Source organism: Seriola lalandi, unplaced genomic scaffold (genome assembly GCF_002814215.2).
Source record: "Seriola lalandi dorsalis isolate HSWRI2012SDOR001 ecotype SW California unplaced genomic scaffold, Sedor1 jcf7180002055008, whole genome shotgun sequence".
Classification (NCBI taxonomy): domain Eukaryota; kingdom Metazoa; phylum Chordata; class Actinopteri; order Carangiformes; family Carangidae; genus Seriola; species Seriola lalandi.
The window spans coordinates 411922-431743 of NW_019525551.1; the positions used below are offsets into that span (position 1 = coordinate 411922).

At 46.1% G+C, this 19822-nt stretch overlaps 2 protein-coding genes across 2 annotated transcripts in view; both read left to right on the forward strand.

The window, feature by feature from the left end:
* The window catches only part of LOC111647661 (UPF0606 protein KIAA1549), a 16487-nt gene extending 3697 nt beyond the window's left edge, over window positions 1-12790 (forward strand). Inside the window, exons 4-22 of the mRNA XM_087171539.1 lie at window positions 4-1065; window positions 1327-1409; window positions 1934-2233; window positions 2335-2521; window positions 2665-2724; window positions 2885-3036; window positions 3342-3519; window positions 3778-3962; window positions 4046-4251; window positions 4389-4516; window positions 4726-4740; window positions 5099-5307; window positions 5396-5631; window positions 6652-6787; window positions 7442-7735; window positions 7839-7891; window positions 7975-8102; window positions 8209-8363; window positions 8789-12790. Coding sequence (XP_087027665.1) covers window positions 4-1065; window positions 1327-1409; window positions 1934-2233; window positions 2335-2521; window positions 2665-2724; window positions 2885-3036; window positions 3342-3519; window positions 3778-3962; window positions 4046-4251; window positions 4389-4516; window positions 4726-4740; window positions 5099-5307; window positions 5396-5631; window positions 6652-6787; window positions 7442-7735; window positions 7839-7891; window positions 7975-8102; window positions 8209-8363; window positions 8789-9013 — 3992 coding nt within the window. The 3' untranslated portion in view covers window positions 9014-12790. The remainder of the gene's footprint in view (window positions 1-3; window positions 1066-1326; window positions 1410-1933; window positions 2234-2334; window positions 2522-2664; window positions 2725-2884; window positions 3037-3341; window positions 3520-3777; window positions 3963-4045; window positions 4252-4388; window positions 4517-4725; window positions 4741-5098; window positions 5308-5395; window positions 5632-6651; window positions 6788-7441; window positions 7736-7838; window positions 7892-7974; window positions 8103-8208; window positions 8364-8788) is intronic.
* A 758-nt stretch (window positions 12791-13548) lies between these two features.
* Window positions 13549-19822, forward strand: svopl (SVOP-like). Its single transcript, XM_023397341.2, has 16 exons — window positions 13549-13660; window positions 15134-15338; window positions 15755-15843; window positions 15940-16038; window positions 16270-16341; window positions 16438-16562; window positions 16922-16985; window positions 17214-17339; window positions 17671-17799; window positions 17909-17982; window positions 18287-18483; window positions 18560-18671; window positions 18785-18866; window positions 18950-19039; window positions 19123-19236; window positions 19332-19822. Exons 2-16 carry the CDS (start codon window positions 15224-15226, stop codon window positions 19341-19343), a joined length of 1500 nt encoding a protein of 499 aa, XP_023253109.1. The 5' UTR covers window positions 13549-13660; window positions 15134-15223; the 3' UTR covers window positions 19344-19822.

The window sequence follows — 19822 nt, forward strand, 5'->3', positions numbered from 1 at the left end:
CTCACACCCAGCCAACCCTCACCCCTCCTCCCCCCTGGGAGCAGGGTCCCTCCCTAGAGGAGGTTTGGGGTTCTGGAGACTACCTGGAGACTCTGTCCTTCATGGTGCCCGACGGCGAGGAGCTGGCCCTGGCCACGCCGCTGCCCAACCACCCCTACGATGATGACGCTGGTGGGGACTGGGTCTCTTATGACACTGTCTTCCCTGCTCGTCCCACCGTCCCTCTCTCCACCCGTCTCCCCCTCTCGCCCTCCTCCTCCACCCCCAGCATCCGACTGCACACTCGCCCCACCCACTTGGACGTCTTCCCCACCTGGGAGGAGGACTACGACCTGGAGGACATGATGCCTCTGGAGCCGACGGAGCTGCTGCTGCCAGACATGAACAGTCTGGAGTATTACACCAACCTGCTGGCCCGGGAGAGAGAGAGGGACAGGGACAGGGAGAGGGAGAGAGAGAGGGAGAGGGAGAACAACAGGGAGAAAGACCAGGACCAGGTCAACTGGACCGATGCCAAACCCCCCATCAGTCCTACAACAACACAAACTCACCGTCTAACTCCATCTCCATCCCCAAGCTCTGGCCCTCCTCCAGGACGGGAGCCCAAGCGTCCTCTGGCTGGGCCCACCCCTCCCCTCACCCTCTCTCCCATCCTCACAAGTGAGAAGAAGCCACCTACTCAATCAACTACCCTCAAAACCCCCTCCACCACTCTTCTGTCTGCTCCAAAACCCAAAGATCACATCCCAGTCCCGGGCAGATACCCTCCCCGCCCTCCTTCCAACACCACCAACCGGGTGCCTCCCCCACCCCCATTGGGACCACCCACCCGTCCCGACAGACCAGAAAGGCCCCCGGTGGTTACAGAGAAGCCAGTGAAGGCTCCACCCACCAGGACCACCACCAACACCAAGGCGACCACCACAATCACCACCACCACCCAGATCACAGCCATCAGCCTGACCAGAGCCCCCCCTGTCACCACACCAAGAGTGGCCCAGATCCCGCCCACCAGACAGTATCTGTGTAACATCACCAAGCCAGACATGTACCTGGTCAGAGTAGGTAAGACCACGAAGGTCAGGTGACAAGAACACGAGATACTTGTATTTGTTGTTGTCACATGCACAGTTCTTTTTATTGCGTCTAAGTCAACCTTGACAAGTACAGCTGAGTCCTGATCTAAGTATTCAGGCCTATGTAACTAAGAGAGTATTTCAGTAAATACTTTGTGATTCCATTTGTCTACCTCTTTGAATGATGTTTGTTTACCTGTGAATCCAACCAATACGAGTCAACTGATCTGTCTTTGAATCCCTCCTGCAGTCAGCTCCAAGGGTTCGTCGGCTGGTTTCAGTCAGGTCAGAGATCTTCTGAAGAGAGAGTTCAACCGCTCAGTGGAGCTCCAGGTAAACATCACCTCATCCAGGTAAACATCACCTCATCCAGGTAAACATCATCTCATCCAGGTAAACATCATCTCATCCAGGTAAACGTCACCTCATCCAGGTAAACGTCACCTCATCCAGGTAAACATCATCTCATCCAGGTAAACGTCACCTCATCCATATTACACAACACTACACAAAGATCAAAGATCTTTTTAACATAATCCACTTTACTTTACCTCACGTCACAATACTTCACTTCAATTCACTTTACTTCACTTCAATTCACTTTACTTCACTTCACTTCAGTTCACTTTACTTCACTTTACTTCACTTTACTTCACTTCACTACCAGCTGATTGTAAGAGGACAACATTAACTCTGCTGTAAAGTTAAGATTGACAAACATGTCGTCATGACGACACCTTCATGATGGGCTCATTTGATTCCATGATTGATGATGATTAAACCTGTACCTGCTCAACAGAACACATCTGTTAGATTGTTAGATGATTGACAGCTGTCCATCTCCTCTCTGTTTCCAGTTCCTTAGAACTCCGTCCAGCTTTGCCTTTCGTGTTGTATCAGGACCCATGATCTTCACTGCTGTGGCCGTCATCAACGCCCTCCGCCAACCGCCGCGTTCTTTCGGCCCGGTTCCCACCGTGTCACCGCTCTACACCATACCTGACCTCAGGTATCAGATCCACTCTGTGCTGCAGTTCGTCCCCGCCCACGTCGACATCCGAGTCTGTAACTTCAGCGAACGGGTGGAGAGAGGGCTGATGATGGCATACGCAGAGACACGGAGGCGCTCACATGAGGCGGGAAACGTCACCGTACAGGTGAGTCGGTTATTTCTTTATTATTAATGATGAAAACTGTCACTTCCCTGTTGATGAAATCTAAAGATAAAAACGTCGACACACTGTTTCGTCTTCTGCAGCTGTTGAACATCACCATGGGCGTGTCCCAGCCGGCGCCTGAGCAGAAGGTTCCTGTGGAGATCACATTTGCGATGCGTGATGGGCGGGGCTACTTGCCAGGGTCAGAGGTCAGCGAACACCTGAGGAAGCTCAGTGTGGTCGAGTTCAGCTTCTACGTCGGATTTCCTGCTGTGCAGATCGCAGAACGTACGACACACACTTTCGTTTGTAACACACACACACATGTTGATGCAAGCACTGTGTCATGGTCAGTGTGTGTGTTAAATCTGTGAACAGACACGTGTGTGTTAAACGTGTGACATTCTTTAAGAACATGTTTCTGTCTGCAGCCTTTCACTACCCGGAGCTGAACACATCTCACCACCTGCGCTCCACCTGGGTCAGAACAGGTGAGAACACACCTGTGCACTTACAACCTCATGAACACGTCTCTGAAGTAAAGGAACATTAGGACAGATTTGACTAGTTTTACATGAAGACAGTGTGACCTGCAGCAGATGATCTCAGGTGGGGATATCTGTGGTGACACCTGTGTGTTTCCTGTTTCAGTGCTGCTGGGAGTTCAGGATCAGCTGGTGACTGAGAGAAGCTTTAAAGCTCGTCTGGAGAGACGTCTGGCTCTGCTGCTGGAGGAGGGACTGCAGGAGTCCAGCAGGAGGCGCTGGAGGAGAGCTACTGCCGTGGGCAACAACAGTCTACAGGTATACACTCATCATACAGGTATACACACACACGTGTGTTTACTGTTTACTTCCTCTGCTGCAGTACAGATGAAGTTTCACCAGTTTGTTCTTCACTGATAAAAACCTGTTTTAACATCTTCAGGTGTTTTCAGGTTCTGGTCTCCTGCACTTTCATTTACCTCTGACCTTTGTACCAGTTTTTTCACTGGTGAAATTTTGGTGTAAAACCTTTACCTTGTCTTGTACAGACATGTACGTGTATGATGACATCAGTTAGCGGAGCTTTTCTGACTGTGACATGTGACCCACCTGTTGTGTCTCAGGTGGTGCGGGTGGCGAGGCTGTCGGGCGCGGAGCGCCCCCTGGAGGTCTTGTATTTTGTGGAGGGTGCGGCCGGTGAGCGGATCCCGGCCGAGACGACCGCCGCCACCCTGAACCGTCTGGACCTTCAGAGAGCCGCCATTGTCCTGGGACACCGAGTCCAGAGACCGCTGGCCCAGCGTGAGTCAGACCCTGAACCAGGGACCATCAGACTCACTGTTTTATTACATTATATAATATTACAATCAGTATAAAATAATCAGCAGATATTGATTGATTATTTAAACATGTTTGTTCACACACAGTTTATATGAACATGAGACATGTAGAGACTAAAAGACAGTGGACAGACTTTGTCTCCTCCAAGACAGAGACAAACATTCACTTCTTATTTCCCTCATCTGTCCCTCACCTGTCTCCCACCTGTTTCTCATCCAGCTGTGGAGACTCTGTCCGTCCCCCCGGCGGAGACTCAGAGCAGCAGCATCTGGCTGATTGTGGGCGTGGTTGTCCCCGTCCTGCTGGCTGTCTTCATCATCATCATCCTCTACTGGAAACTGTGCGGCTCCGAGAAGCTTGAGTTCCAGCCGGATGCCATCAACACAATCCAGCAGAGACAGAAGGTGAGAGGTCAACAGGAAGTCAGTCAGCTGTTTCCTGTCCTGAAGGTGAATGTAAACGACTGAGATGTGTCCTCTGTCCTTAGCTTCAGGCTCCCAGCGTCAAAGGCTTCGACTTCGCCAAGCTCCACCTCGGTCAGCACAGTAAAGATGACATCATGGTGATCCAGGAGCCTGGGCCGCTGCCCGCCCCTGTCAAAGAGGCCACGCCCTCTGACGGCGGAGACCTCAACACCCCCAAATCTAAAGGGTCGTCCACCAAGGCAGGCCGGTCCAGCCGCCGCAGAGGAAGGTTAGACACGCTTCGTCTTCTGAAAATAGATAAATATGATGAACAACATGTTAAAATCTCCACATTCTGCTGAGGAACATTAAGATCCGGTCTTCAGCAGAACCACAACCACAACCAATTCTTCGTACTTCTGTCAGGCTCAGCCCATCGGACGGAGACTCGTTAGGCAGCGACCAATCCAGCGGCAGAGAGTCAGCAGAGGAAAGCACCCGTCCGGTGGCCACGCCCATTGAGGGGAAACAGCACAGGAAGACGCCCAAAAATGGTCTGAGACACAGTGACATCATCACCTAAACTGTTTGACTTTTTAATATCCAGTTCTGACGAGTGAGAGCAAGAGAGAGAAGGAAAATAGAAAGATAGAAAGATAGAAAAGTATAAAAATAGAAAAATAGAGGTGTGGAGGATGAGTGAGCAGTCAAACCTGTTTCTCTGTTTTAATTGTCTTTTCTTCTTCATGCTTCTGGACTGAAGGGAGGAGCAAGATGGGTACGTTTGATTCATTCATCATCACAAGCTAAGCCCCCCCCCCCCAAGTCAGAGCAGCTGGTTCAGATCTTAAGAGAACAGTCTGTTGGATGATTGACACATACGGCAGGTTTATGTTCTGACCAGTAGTTTGAATCATCAGGATCCGAGAACCTGCAGGTCCCAGTGGTTCAGAACCAGATTCGGTTCCTTGGACTCTGGAACCTGTTTCCAGTCCAGTTAGTTTCAGTTTGACGCCTCAGAATAAATCAGCCCATGAGCTGAGAGAAGAAGCCGTGACGCTTTGTTGTTACAATGGTAACGAAAGCTGATGTCAGTTTGCAGCTGAAGACTGTAACCTCAGGTTCTTCTCCTCCAGCAGCTCCATCATGCAGCGGTCCAGACGAACTTCTCTCCTCATCCTCCATCTTTGACCACGTGGACCGTCTGTCTCGAGGCTCGTCTGATGGCACTCGTCGACAGGCCAACAAAGTGCAGCTGATCGCCATGCAGCCTCAACCGAGTCCGCCGCCGCCTCACGCCCCATCACAGCCGAGCCCCACGCTCACAGAGAAGGTGAACACAGAGGTGAGAGAGTCATCGAGACAAACACACAAACAAACTCACTGCTCGGCCTTTAAAACCCGCTTGACGTCATTCACCTACGCTCCTACAGGTGGCGTTGAGACACAAGTCAGAGATCGAGCATCACAGGAACAAACTTCGGCAGCGGGCCAAGAGGCGGGGCCAGTGTGAATTTCCCTCCATGGATGATATCATGGACGCCTTCGGAGACGGGCCGGTGCAGAGCGAGGTAGCACAGCGACTCTACAGCTCCGCCCATGACCACATGGACTGCATCCTGCAGGCCGACGCCCACTCACCCCCCACGCACATCGACTCCAGGAAGAGGTCAGACTTCACCTGAGAACTCCTGAACTATCCTCTGTCTGTCCGGTCTGTCTGTCTGTCTGTCCTCGGACTGTCCTCGATCTGTCCTCTGTCTGTCCTCGGTTTGTCCTGTCTGTCCTCGGTCTGTCTGTCTGTCTTCGGTCTGTCCTCGGTCTGTCTGTCTGTCCTCAATCTGTCGTCAGTCTGTCTGTCTATCCTTGGTCTGTCCTCGATCTGTCCTCGGTCTGTCCACGATCTGTCGTCTGTCTGTCCTCGGTCTGTCCTCTGTCTGTCGTCAGTCTGTCCTCGGTCTGTCGTCAGTCTGTCCTCGGTCTGTCCTCGGTCTGTCCTCGATCTGTCCTCTGTCTGTCGTCAGTCTGTCCTTGGTCTGTCTTCGATCTGTCCTATGTCTGTCCTCAGTCTGTCTGTCTGTCCTTGGTCTGTCTTCGATCTGTCCTATGTCTGTCCTCAGTCTGTCTGTCTGTCCTCGGTCTGTCCTCTGTCTGTCCTCAGTCTTTCTGTCCTCTGTGTGTCGTCAGTCTGTCCTCTATCTGTCCTAGGTCTGTCTGTTGTCAGTCTGTCCTTGGTCTGTCCTCTGTCTGTCCTCGGTCAGTCTGTCCTCTGTCTGTCCTCGATCTGTCCTCTGTATGTCGTCAGTCTGTCCTCGGTCTGTCCTCTGTCTGTCCATGGTCTGTCGTCAGTCTGTCCCGTCTGTCCTCTGTCTGTCCTCTGTCTCTCCTCTGTCTGTCCTCTGTCTGTCTGTCTGTCTCTACTGTAACACTACATTAACAAAGTAAAAGAGTGAGAAACAGATGTGATGCTGAACAGACCTTAAAGGACATTTGAACAAAAATCATACATTCCTTAACAGACGATGAAGAAAGAGAGAAAGAGGGATGAATGGATGAAAACCGAGGACAGTGAGAATGGGTTTAGTGTTTTATAAGGTTTCAGAGGAGTCTTTAGAATGTGCTAGTTATATCGTAAAGAAGTAAACACTATAAATTTGATAAATGAGTATCATAGTGCTTGTCCCTCCAGGGGGAGGCGCTCTCCTCGGGGTCGGCGTGGTCAGCCGGGACCCGGAAGTCTTCCTGACACGGACAGAGACCGGCTGCTCACCGATCAGAGTGCCACCTACAGGAAGTACCCAGGACTCAACAACGTGGCCTACATGGTGAGACCTACTCATGTAGATTTGAATCAGTGTGAGAGTGTGTGAACCATCAGCAGTGCAGCTCTGGTCGTCTGGTTGTAGTCAGGATCCACAGGAAGGATTTGTGCTGTGGAACTGAACAGACTGGATGAAGATTGACTTTAGTTTTATTGATCAAATCACACACAACTGGTTCAGAGCTGGTTCAGTGTAAACAGGACATCTGATATGACAACCGTAACCCTTAATGTCAGGTTACTCAGGGTGGAGTGTTGGGGTCTCTTTAATTTTCATTAAATATAAATTGTTTAAATATACCCTGCTCTAGTGAAATTTCTATATGCAGATGACCTTGGTTTTTTAGTATAAAAAAGATAGAACCCTAGTGGACGGGTCTCTGGTTCTCAGTCCACTATGAAAACAGATATAAACTGATATACATGTTCTTTACACCTGAAAGGAGCCTCAGACACTCTTTTAAAGGAAATGTAAAGATGGTCTGGAGATAATCAAAAGAAGGTCTGAAGTAGCATCGATAGATACAAAATGGTATCATCAGCATAAAAGTGCACATTGTACTGAGTTGTACAATAAATATTATTAAATATAAATGACAGTGGACCTCAGGTTGATCCTTGTGGAATACGTTTAGTAATTCTCTCTCGTCTCTCACAGTCAGATCCTGACCTGCCCCCAGATCACGGCAGTCCGTCCCCTACTGATGAGGTGTTTGACCCAGCACCGGCCCCACCACCATACATGCCCCCCCAGCCTTCCATAGAGGAGGCCCGACAACAGATGCACTCCCTCCTGGACGACGCCTTTGCTCTGGTGTCTCCGTCCTCGCAGGGCAGCGCAGGGGTTAGCGGGGTAAGCCCTGCCCTGCCTAGCCCCTCCCCTCAGGCCCGCCCCCCAGGCAGACAGTGGGGCTCTTACCCAGCAGCCCCCTCCCACAGCCCCTTCTCTGCAGTGAGTGTGTTGACCTGCAGCTGAGGCCCAATACTGTCGTGTCATGGAATGTCATGGATCCGTGTTCAGTTTTCATGGTCTTCTTCTTCTCTTCTTCCTGCAGAGATATGCAGAGCTGGGAATGTCTCCTACATCAGTCCAGGGACTGCTGCAAAGGTCGGTGTCAGTGAATTTAAAACCAGGTCCATGAGTGATGGCTGGACCTGAACCAGTACTGATGCTCCGTGTGTTTTATCCAGGCAGGGCCTGAGCTCAGGAGGGTATGTTTCTACTGGAGATCAGCTGCAGGAGACGGTTTACTCCAACAGAGGACAGTATGAGGACCCCCCCTCCTCCTCCAGACCACGACCTGTAGGGGGCAGCACAGGTAACATCATATTTTCAGCTTATAGGTAAACTACTCTCATTTAAAAGTTCTGAAACATTTATAGTAGTATTTGTTGACTTTACTCACTGAGTTTATGAACCTCCAGGTGCACAACTCCACCACTTGACACAGGTGGGTTTGTCCAGTCATATCGGCGCTTACCCTGGGGTGGGTCGCAGCATGTCTGGCCCCACTGGCTCAAGCTGGAACCAGCAGCACACAGACCAGGACCTATCCAGACCAGGAGCCAGCAGAGAGAGTGTGAGTCCACTTTGGGGAGTTGTAAAATCAACCAAACCTGGATCAAACCAACTAGTTCCGTTGTTTAACTATCAGTGTAGTATTGAGAGGTATGGTGATGTAGGGACCAGAACTAGTCCAGACCAGTCCAAACAAGTTCTGACAACACCAGTGCTAATCAGAAATGTTCAAATGTATTCTGACCAGAACATGCCAGACTAGTCCATACCAGTCCACACTAGGCTAGACTGTCCTGTGCTGACGTTCAGAGTGATAATCATTCTTCCTTATTATCGCCTACAGTCTAAATCACAGTGGAAAAGATAGCTCTGATTTCATTAAGTGTCTTTACATGATTCAGTTTCATGTCCAGGTCTGCTCTTTGACTGCTCACAAAGTGCTATTTTGTGGTCTTCACCTCCCCTCCCTCTCCCTTCTCCCCACAGGTGCTGTCATTCCCTGAGTTCTCCTCTTCCTCTGTTTTCCAGATGCCTAGCTCCTCGTTGCAGGACCCGTCAGCACCACCTCTCCTCTTGACCTCACCCACTCCAGAATACCCGCCAGAGGACGCCTCGCCCTCCGCCCACACCTCTGCCTCACTTATCAAGGCTATCAGGGAGGAGCTGCGTCGTTTGGCCCAGAAACAGGCTTCAGTGACCAGCTACCCTTAGACAGATCTGGACCAGTTTGGATCAGAATTCAACTGGTTATTGTTTTAAACCACTCAAAGCCTGTTAGGACTGGATTAAAACCCTAAAACTAAATGATCCACACTCTGGACTCTCTTGAGCTAATCTATGTCTGTATCGCTAAACCCAAAATAACTCTGGACCACGATCCATGTCTCCTGTCTTCTGATTGAAAGACCTCCGGTACTTTACAGGGTCCCGTCTGCCTATCTGTCTGTCTGTCATTCTTCAGCTCAGTGTTTCATCGGACGGGAGTTGGACTCTTTGTGTTTCCACTGAAGTGCTTCCTGGACAGGATTGTCCCTCCTAGAGTTTTAGAGTGGATCTTACTGTCTGAGTTTGTGGAGAGGATGGTCCCTCCTGACCTTCTGGGGTCAATCATCCATCCTGGAGTTCTGCAGCAGATTGTACTTCCTGGAGTTCTGGAGTGGATGGTCCATGTGGACCTTCTGCAGTGGAGGTTTCTTCCTGACCTTATGGAGTGGATCATTCTTATCATTCTGGTTTGGAATGATCCCTCCTAACTGCTTGAATTGGATGGTCCCATGTTAACTTCATGAATGGGTGGTCCTCCATGAACTTAAGGAGCAGATAGTCCTTTCTGATCCTCTGGAGTGGATGGTCCCCTCTGATACTGAGTGGATTTTTCTTGGAGTTCTAGAGTCGCAATTCATTCCTGAACATTTGGAGTGGATGGTCCCTCCTGAAGATCTGGAGTGGATGATTCATCCTAACCTTCTAGTTTGGATCATTCTTTCTTAACCTCTGGACCCGATTGTCCCTCCAAGATTTCTGATTTGGATAGTCCCTCCTGACCTTCTGGAGTGGATAGTCCTTTCTGGACTTCTGGAGTCAATCATCCATCCTGGAGGTCTGAAGTGAATTGTCCCTCTGGACCTTCTGTGGTGCTAACCGTTAGCCTCATACCATTTCATCATTGATCACTTATTGCCTTCCACACTTCCATCAGCCATGGGGATCAGGTCTCTGCCCATAAACCATATTGATGAGGTCTTGCACTGTCGACAGCAGGAGGTGGCACACAGTTCCCACATCAAAGGGACAAAAACAGGAAAAAAAGTATAAATAAATATCTATAAGAATTAATATAAATATATGTAAAGAGATAGAATCCCAATGAGCACAATATTAATGTTAGCGTTATTATTGGAGTATTGAGATGTTACTTATTTTTTATTGCTCATATATGAAAGTATACTTTAAATCCTTTATTTTGATGAAAAAAGACCAAACTACTGTTCTGTGGTTGTAATCCTCTTGTGTTTGAGCTTGCTGTAGATTTTGAACCAGCTTTTGTTTCTCTGTGGAGACGTTGCTTAGCGTAGCTGCTTGCTCGCGTTTTCATGTATCGGTGGCAATGAAAAAAAACCTGCGCTAATGCATCGCTTAAATATCGAATTTTTTCGTTGCGGATTTGTTGCATCCATCAGTCTGTGGGCAGAGCGACAAGTCTGTCAGGTGACAGGTGGGTCAAGGGGTTAGTGTAGGAGGCAAAAATGGGAAACAGTGATTCAGCAGAATCAGGTACTACAGCTAAAGCTAAAAGCAGACACACCAGTGTCCCCCAGAGCCTGTCATATTTAATGCACACAAGAAAACAGACTCACCACTAACTGACTGTCAGTCAATCAGTTTTATATAAAGTAAAGAATCACTGTGCAACATAGTCCCAATACACAGTACAACACAGACAGCAAGCACATAAGATAATGAAAATGAATAAAATAAATAAATTACAGCTGAATGAAGGTTCCCTTTGTTGGTCGTACAGCTGAATGAAGGTTCCCTCTGTTGGTTTAAAGCTGAATGAAGGTTCCTTCTGTTGGTTTAAAGCTGAATGAAGGTTCCCTCTGTTGGTTTAAAGCTGAATGAAGGTTCCCCCTGTTGGTCCCACAGCTGAATGAAGGATCCCTCTGTTGGTCCCATAGCTGAATGAAGGTTCCCTTTGTTGGTCCCACAGCTGAATGAAGGTTCCCTCTGCTGGTTTACAGCTGAATGAAGGTTCCCTTTGTTGGTCCCACAGCTGAATGAAGGTTCCCTCTGTTGGTCCCAAGCTGAATGAAGGTTCCCTTTGTTGGTCCCACAGCTGAATGAAGGTTCCCTCTGCTGGTTTACAGCTGAATGAAGGTTCCCCCTGTTGGTCCCACAGCTGAATGAAGGTTCCCTTTGTTGGACCCACAGCTGAATGAAGGTTCCCTTTGTTGGTCCCACAGCTGAATGACGGTTCCCTCTGCTGGTTGGATGTTTTCTCTGTAGTATTGTGAAGAATTTGGTTGCTCGTGAAATCTGATTCCACGGGGTAGGAGAGGGTTTGTTCGTCTTTGCTCTCTGCTCTTCTTCAGCATGTTTGACTGAGTTTGAGGCTTTAGCTACTTGTGATGTTCCAGTTAATGTTAGCATGCTGCTAAAAGATGTTAAAAACAAAGTTTGTAAAAGTGAAGAGTTGTTCCACATCAAGTTAAGAGCGAGCAAAGAGTGATTAATGTCACAGTGCCATAAAACCATTGTTCATCTAAACACAGTAGAAAAAAACATCTTAAAACATTTTTGTTTTGTTTTGTTTTTGTTTTTCATTTCCAGAAGATATTTTTGAATCTAAATGAAGATGGTAACAATAAACAGTGTATAACTGAAAATTGATATGATGTTGAATAGAAAAACTCATGCTTGGAAAATATTTTATCTGTGATAGCTCTGCTGAATGGACTCAAACATCTGCCCGGCGATGATGCCGACACACCTTCCATGGACCAGAATCCAGTCGCCTGGAGACTTTCTGATTGGGCCTAGCACCTGTCAGTCAAGCTGTGGGACTTGGCCAAGCCTACAGGATCACATGGTGCTAATTCAAGGACTCAAGGTGCGTCTGAAAAAAAGATAAACCCTGCAGGTGTCATGATTGAAAAGAGAAGTTTGTCTTCTCACATCGAACTCTGGATTCAAGCTGCTGCTCTGCAGGTTTCATAAACTCCTCCTGAATGTTTCCTCCATGTTTTCTAGATTTTCTGTGTTTTCTAGATCTGTGATCCTCAGTGAGAATCCAGTACACGACCAGGTGCACTGTGGGTGTTTTATTCATGACAAAACTACTGGTCCAGACTCAGAGACCCACCTGGTACTGAAAGGTACTGAGCCCAAATGTCTGAAAGGTGATGTTTTATCTTGTCATTAACATTGACACAAGGATCTGATTAACACTTGAAAAAAATTTACTAACAACTGCACAAGATATCGGCCCGTCAAAGATACCTTACCTCGCAGACTCTGACCTGATTAAACCTGATCAGAACCTGTTCTGTTCTGACCTTGTGCAGGTGTGTTTTCAGGTCTTTACCTGTTGGATTGTTTCAGGAGTTTTGTCATGAATAAACTTCCATACAGCTGCAGCTCTGAGTCAAACCACATTCCTGTTGTTCCTCTCTGGACTCTGTTCCAACAGGTAGCTTCACTGAGAACTCAGACCAGGTGAGTTCACATCAGTCCAGGTTCCAGGTATGATTCAGGTCTCAGTGAAGCTGCTTTGTGGAGACAGACTCTGAAGGAAGAGTTATTTTAATGTGACCTGGAAACACTGCCAGCAGTTTCACCTGTTCAACAGCAGCCAGGTTATCTCTCAGCTGATCTGACTGTGTCACATGACAGGACCTGTTCAACCCAAAGTCTGTGTGAGCTGCATCCTGTGGTGTTTCAATCTAAAAGACTGTGTTAACAAACATTAAAGACGTATTCAAATTCAAACAGATTTTTCTTTATTCATTTAAGTATTTATTTTTCATTTAGAGACAAAACATGATTTAAAATGTTGTTATTCATCATCAACTGATTTTTGTTTCGTGATCCATGTGATCTCCTGTGAGATGATGTCCCAATCTGAAACTTTCGTTTCTATGGAAACACACATAAGAAAACTAAACAGAAAAGGTTCAAATTTAGAAAGTTTATGAATCAGGGCCAATGAGTAGATATTCAAAATAAATATTACAGTAGAAAACCATTTTATTTCCAGAATAAAGTTTCAAGAATACATTTTTAATACTCAATATTAGGAGAATAAAATTGAATTATTTCAAGAAAAAAGTCGTTATATATAAATTAGAATAATTTTAGTGTTTGAAGGACAAAATTTTATATTTTGAGAAAAAGTCTGAACATTTTGATAATAATATATTTCTACTGTAAAGCTATGTTTCCAAACATAATCTGTGATTGTTTAAGAAAATAAAAATGGTTTAATGAAAGGAGGTAATATTTAGAGAATACAGTTTAGAGAAAAGCGTTACTAAAATAAAGTCGTATAAATAATAAACAACTATAACTTTATTTTCTTAATATTTATATTTATTTACAGTGGCTTGATTCTCTGTTGTAATGATCACCAGTTAAACCTGCATCAACAGGCCTCCACCCACCTGACAATCCGTGTATAAACTTGACCCCTCCCATTGAACGCCCGCTCCCTCCTCCTCTGCCTCCTCCCTCCGCGGGTTCCCTGGTGACGATGTCACTTCCTGATACACCTGGGCAGGTCAACAACAACATTTTAATCCGGAAGAAACTCCTGCATCATGAAAACAAACCAGCGGCTCCAGGGTTAAAACTCCCCGCGGTGTAAGTACAGGCTCTTAAATCAAGGTGAATGCAGACAGGTGTTGGTCGTTGGCGGGAACAGTTTAGTTAACATTAAGTTGAAGTTACTGCAGGTAGACTTGTGTTCTTGATCATCAGGTTCTGCTTTAAGAAACCAGAGTTAATGACTGATATCCTCTTGAGTCACTCGGTGTTTACGCCCGGAGAAAACCTCCCGCCAAACTTCGTTTATATTTCTGTGATTTAAGGTTTTCTCTTTGGTGTTGGTTGAAAAAAAATCACGGACACGACCGGAAACATTATGAGACCGTTTAAAAGAGTTTCCTGTGGGACTCGGCTCTCTGATAATGCTCGTTCAGACACTCAGGTTCAGTAAAATCCACTTTTTGAACCGAGTAGAAACAGACGCTTCAAGGCTCGGATTTATGTAAAACACTTGACGGATTCTTCTTCACCTTTATTTTCAGTTCACCTTACCTTTACCTTTAGTTTACCTAACCTTACCTTTACCTTTCAGCATTAGTTTCAAGATCATGAAATTCGTTCATGTGTAAATGGGGGTTTTGAACACTTTGGCTTCAGTTTCTGTGAAACCTGCTGCTTTCAGTGTCTCCGCCTACAACCTGTCAACCAGGCTCATTTACACCTGTAACACCTGGAAACATCTGTTTATCAGGTTCATAACAATAATCATGACAGGAAACAAACATTAATCTGAATGATTATTTACCTGTGAACTTTAATCACTTAAAGATGAAATTTAAACTCCATTGAATTAATATTTAAAAACCATCAGTTTGAATTAATGTGACCTAAAATTAATTCAAACTCTCGCTGAAATGTAAAAATTAAAGTTGAATTTTTTCCAGGTGTTGGGGAAAATCAAGAACATAAAAAGGTTTTAAAATCATTCTTCATTAGATCATCTTTTTATACCACAAACGCAAATAAAACAACAGCAAAAATAGGTTGTAATTACTGTTTGAGTTTCTATGAATTAGTGAAAAGAAATTTAGTCAACTGCTAATTTCATTATTCCAAACAACCTTTGATTTGATTTATTCATCTTTAATGTTTAAATCATTTCTCAGTCTTATTGATAATGTTAATTATCTGCTCTCTCTCTTTAGTTATTATTAAGAATAAATATTAATAATAAATTTGTATTGGCGATATCTGTCATCAAACTGATGTGTATTTGTGAACTGGAGAAAAACTTGATATGAAGTTTTTATGAATATTATAATAATATTTACTAAACTTTCAAATGAAGAATCCAGTTTCTGCTCAGAAAGGGAGAGAAATCTTTACTCACCTGAGAGAAAATAAAATCTTTGAAAATCACAATAAAACCTTGAAACAGGAAAATAAGTGTCAACATGTTTCTTAATTTTCTGTGCATATTAATAAAAATCATGCGGAAACAAACAAGGTTGTTGACAGAATCTCGATGAACTATGATGTTAGTAAAAAGTTTTTAATTTGAAATCAAAGGCTGACTTCACCGTACTTCCTCCTTGGACTCATTGACTGCTTCCTGTCTTCAATGTGATGTCACGACCACATGACTGAACTGTGGTCAGGATGGATGACTGTATGAAGACTCAGCTGGTGTGCGCCATCCACCTGCAGGAGGTGGAGCTGCAGGAGAAACCTGCAGATGAGCCACAGGGCTCCAAGAACAACAACAACAACAATGGTTAGTTCCAGATCAACAATCAATAATGCAGATCATCAGTCACTGTTAACGTCCTGTGAACTTTCTCTTGCTGTGAAGAGACAGACTAACGAGGTCACACCCATTAGCTGATTCATCACTTCCTGTCCTTGCCTTGCTCTTTACACTCTGTACTCGCCCCCCTCTGACCTCTGACCTCGCTCCTCTGTTCTCCATCATGTCAGGTCAAGGTCTGACACTGAACATGTGGGTGAGTTTCCCCTGAATCCTGACTGCAGGTTCATCTGGTCAGTCACCAGCCGGTGGCAGCGACACGATACCGGACTGTTTAATGTGATACTGAGCGTGCACGTGTGTGTGTGTGTGTGTGTGCGTGCGTGCGTGCGTGTGTGCGTGCGTGTGTGCGTGTGTGTGTGTGTGCGTGTGTGTGTGTGTAGATCAGACCTACACAGTGGAGGAAGCCGTGGAGACGATCGGCTTCGGTCGGTTTCACATCCTGTTGTTTGTCATCATGGGAAGTTCAAATGTAAGTGTGACATCACATCCACCTGGTGACATCACATCCACCTGATTAGAGCAGGATTGCTGATGTCTGTGTATCTGTGTATTTGTGTGTGTGTAGATCGTGGAGGCGATGGAGATCATGCTCCTGGCTGTGGTCTCACCGGAGATCAGGTGTGAGTGGCATCTGGAGAACTGGCAGGTGGCTCTGGTCTCCACGGTGAGTCTTTATGTCACTGGACTTGGGAGTGTGGCCCCCCTCCAGTCCAGCTGCAGCTCTGAGTCTGGATAAGTTCTCAGGTCTGAGATCAGTGGGTCAGGTCTGGTCTGGGTTTCACACAGTGAACCAGGTGGACTCATGTAGACCTGCACAGACCTCCACTGGTCAGAAGTCAAAGGTCAAACTCCTGTGTGCAACAGTGTCTGTGTGTGTGTGTGTGTGTGTGTGTAGATGGTGTTCCTGGGCTTCATGCTGTGTGGAGTAGTGGGCGGATACATCGCTGACAGATACGGACGCTGGAAGGTGAAACACGTCGATATTAAAACACCAGAGACCAGATCACCTGTCCTGGACTGACTGTGTGTGTGTGTGTGTGTGTGTGTGTGTGTGTGTGTGTAGGTGGTGTTTGGAGGTTTTGTGTGGAGTGCCTACTTCTCCCTCCTCACCTCGTTTGCTCCATCCTACAGTTGGTTCATCTTCTTGCGCAGCATGGTCGGCTGTGGGGTCGCAGGAGTGTCACAGGGGTCAGCTGATCCCCCACACACACACACACACACACACACACACACACACACACACACACAGTCTCTGAATCTCTGTTCACGTTCACAGGTGAAGTGACAGTGACCTGACTGTTATAAAACATCACTTACAGTGTTTGAACCAACATTAACATCAGTCTGATAATGAACCAGTTTAAATGTAGTTGTTTACTGTGGTTAACTGGAGGTCAGAGGTCACCAGTCTCATCTGTGGTTCAGTTAACAGTGGAAGAGGAATAATATTAGTTCATAGTGTCACAGATTTATAAAGTTAAAGTGTTGATGTTGGTGATGAAGGGGTTAATCTTCAGGTCACAGTCTGAATGTTTACCTATGCTCAGGTTTGTGTTGAAGACCGAGTTCATCCCAGCGAAGCACCGAGCCTACCTACTGCCTCTGGCCACCGTGAGTCTGAAACAAACCACTTCCTGTTTCCTACAAATTAAAGGTTTCTATATGCAACCTTCAGTAAAGCCTTGTTATTAATGACCCTGGTGGTTGTTCAGTGAACTGCAGCCACGTCCATTCACATTCAAATCACCTTTTAAAGTAATTTGATACCATTGGTCTGAAGTGTGTGATGTCATAGGTGCAGATCTCCCAACATGCTCTCTGCCTCTGTGTGTGTATTAGATCTTCTGGATGCTGGGCTCCATGCTGATCATCATCCTGGGGATGCTGGTGGTTCCTGTTCTGGGCTGGAGGTGGATGATCCGGTTGTCTGTGACTCCCAGTGTCCTCCTCATCTTCCTCTTCAAGGTTAGACGCCTTCCTCACTTGTCCCACAGCTGACACACAGCCACACTGCAGCTGTTTCTGACAGAGCACAGGTGTGGACCCATACACCCAAGTAGTCTGTAGGTAGGAGGCTTTCACTCTGTCCACCACATCAATGACCTCACGTAAAGGTCTCTATTGTGGAGGTGGAGCTCTCAGAGCTTGTTGGATTTGACTCACCCTCAACAACAACAGGGTCAAGTCTCATTTTCCCATGAACCATTTGTGTGTTACAGGATCAGACTGATGACATCATCAAACTTCTGAACTGAAAGGTTTTAACTGACGTCTCTCTGTATTGATTATGAATCAGTTTATTCCAGAGTCGGCTCGTTACCACATGTCGGCAGGAAACGTTCAGGCTGCTGTTGAGATTCTGCAGAAAATCGCTGACATGAACAGAGCTGCTCTTCCTCCAGGTCGACTGGTGGAGCCCGCTCAGGTACACACCTTCTTATCAACACTCGGTGTGTATGTGTCTCTCTGTGAACTCTGTGTCGTCCAGGATCAGGGTCATCAGCTGTGGCTCAGCTTGAGTCTTTGTGTTTTAGAGAGAAAGAGGAAACTGGAGGATTCTGCTCAGTTCCTCCTTCAGGAGAACGTCTCTGCTGCTGTGGTACTCATGGTAATTATATATTTATTTAACTTCACAGACACAGTGAGTCAAACAGTTACATCAGATTGATTTAAATAAAGAGAACATTCACCAGATGAAGAAGCGACAATGTAAAGTCTGGTTGTTTTAACAGAACCATGCTGGTCTTTGTTGAACTGGAGAAAGTTACAACATTTAATATTCACTAAACCAAGTAACAAGAATCAGCTGATTCTTAGACAGGAAGAGAGAGTGGTTCATCGTCTACGTAGAGGAGAACGTTACTTGATGTTTACTGATGAGGAAGCTTGTAAATCCCGGTCTCGTCGCTCAGGTTTGTGGCGTCCTTCGCGTATTACGGTTCAGTCCTGAGCAGCTCCGAGCTGCTGGAGAAGAACCTGTTGTGTGTGACGGATGCTGACCAGGAACATCAGGTCAAACACCGCCAAGAGGACGGACTGTGTTACTGCATCCCCTTCGGAGTCAGCGACTACCAGACGCTGCTCATCAGCTGCCTGGGAGAGGTGGCCCGTAAGTCACAGCAGGATCCAGGGTCCAGCTGCAGGACCAGGTCCATGTCTAATCGTGTCCTCCTCTGTCCCACCAGTGGTCCCAGTAAACATCTGTCTGCTGAATGTGTTTGGACGGAAGATGAGTCTGGCGGTGCTGCAGCTGCTGGCGGCTATTGTGTTCATGATGGTCAACATCTGCACCACGATGTAAGAGCCTCACAGTCTTCTTCTGTCTGCTGGTCCAGTCTGACTGGATTCAGGCTTATGAAGTCCTCCAGACCGAATCTCTGAGGTCCCTCTGTTCCGGTCTCTCTCTCCAGGTTTGGGTTCACAGTGCTGCTGTTCCTGCTCCGGTCTCTGGTCTCCATGAACTTTAATGTTGTCTATATTTACACAGCTGAGGTGAGTCCTGTTTCTGCTGCTAGTTTTGACTGAGGTGGTTTTTGTTGATCAGGTCTCAGGTAACAGGTGGTTTTGTCTCTCAGGTGTACCCCACTGTGGCTCGGTCTCTAGGGATGGGTTTCTGTACGTCGTTCAGTCGGATCGGAGGAATGATTGCTCCATTTATGGCTCAGGTGCATTCAGGGTCAGGTGCACTCAGCATCAGGTGAGTTTCAGGTGTTTGTCCATGTCTGACTTAAGTCTGTGTATACTTCAGGTGCTGATGTCTCAGTCGGTGATTCTGGCGCTCACTCCGTTCGCTGTGGCCTGTGTGGTCTGTGCTCTGGGAAACTTCCTGCTGCCGATAGAAACTAAAGGACGAGCTCTGCTGGTGAGAAACAACTTCCTATTTACACTTTGTACAAACTTTATTGATCTGTTCTCCCTAACAAACAAACTGATTCTACATTTCTTTGTTTCTTTCAGCAAAACTCTTGATCACGTGTTTGTTTTATTGTCATGTGATGTAAGAAATTAAATATGTTACTGAAGTCAGGTGTTACTGTGCAGTTTGTCATCAGACTGAAATTAATCAATTAATTATCAATGAAATCTTGATCGTTAGAGAAGCTGCTGTTTCAGATTATGAATTTATTCTGGTTTATTACTGGTGTATCGTTATTAAAGTTACATTTGTACCGTTAAATACTTTATTCTGTATTCTCCTAATTTCATGTTACATGAATTATTAATGAGATCATGTGACCAACTATTACTTCAGTTAAAAATATCAATTCTTGTGTCACTGTTGTCATAACAAACTGGAGTCAGCTGTTTTATACAAAGATTCAGTTCTTATGTTTCATGTATTTAGAAGTTGGACATTTTATTGTTGTGCTGAAAGTTAAAACTTAGTTTTTTATGAAAAGTGATTTAAAATGAAAAAGATAATAGAAATAAAATGTATAATGTTTAAA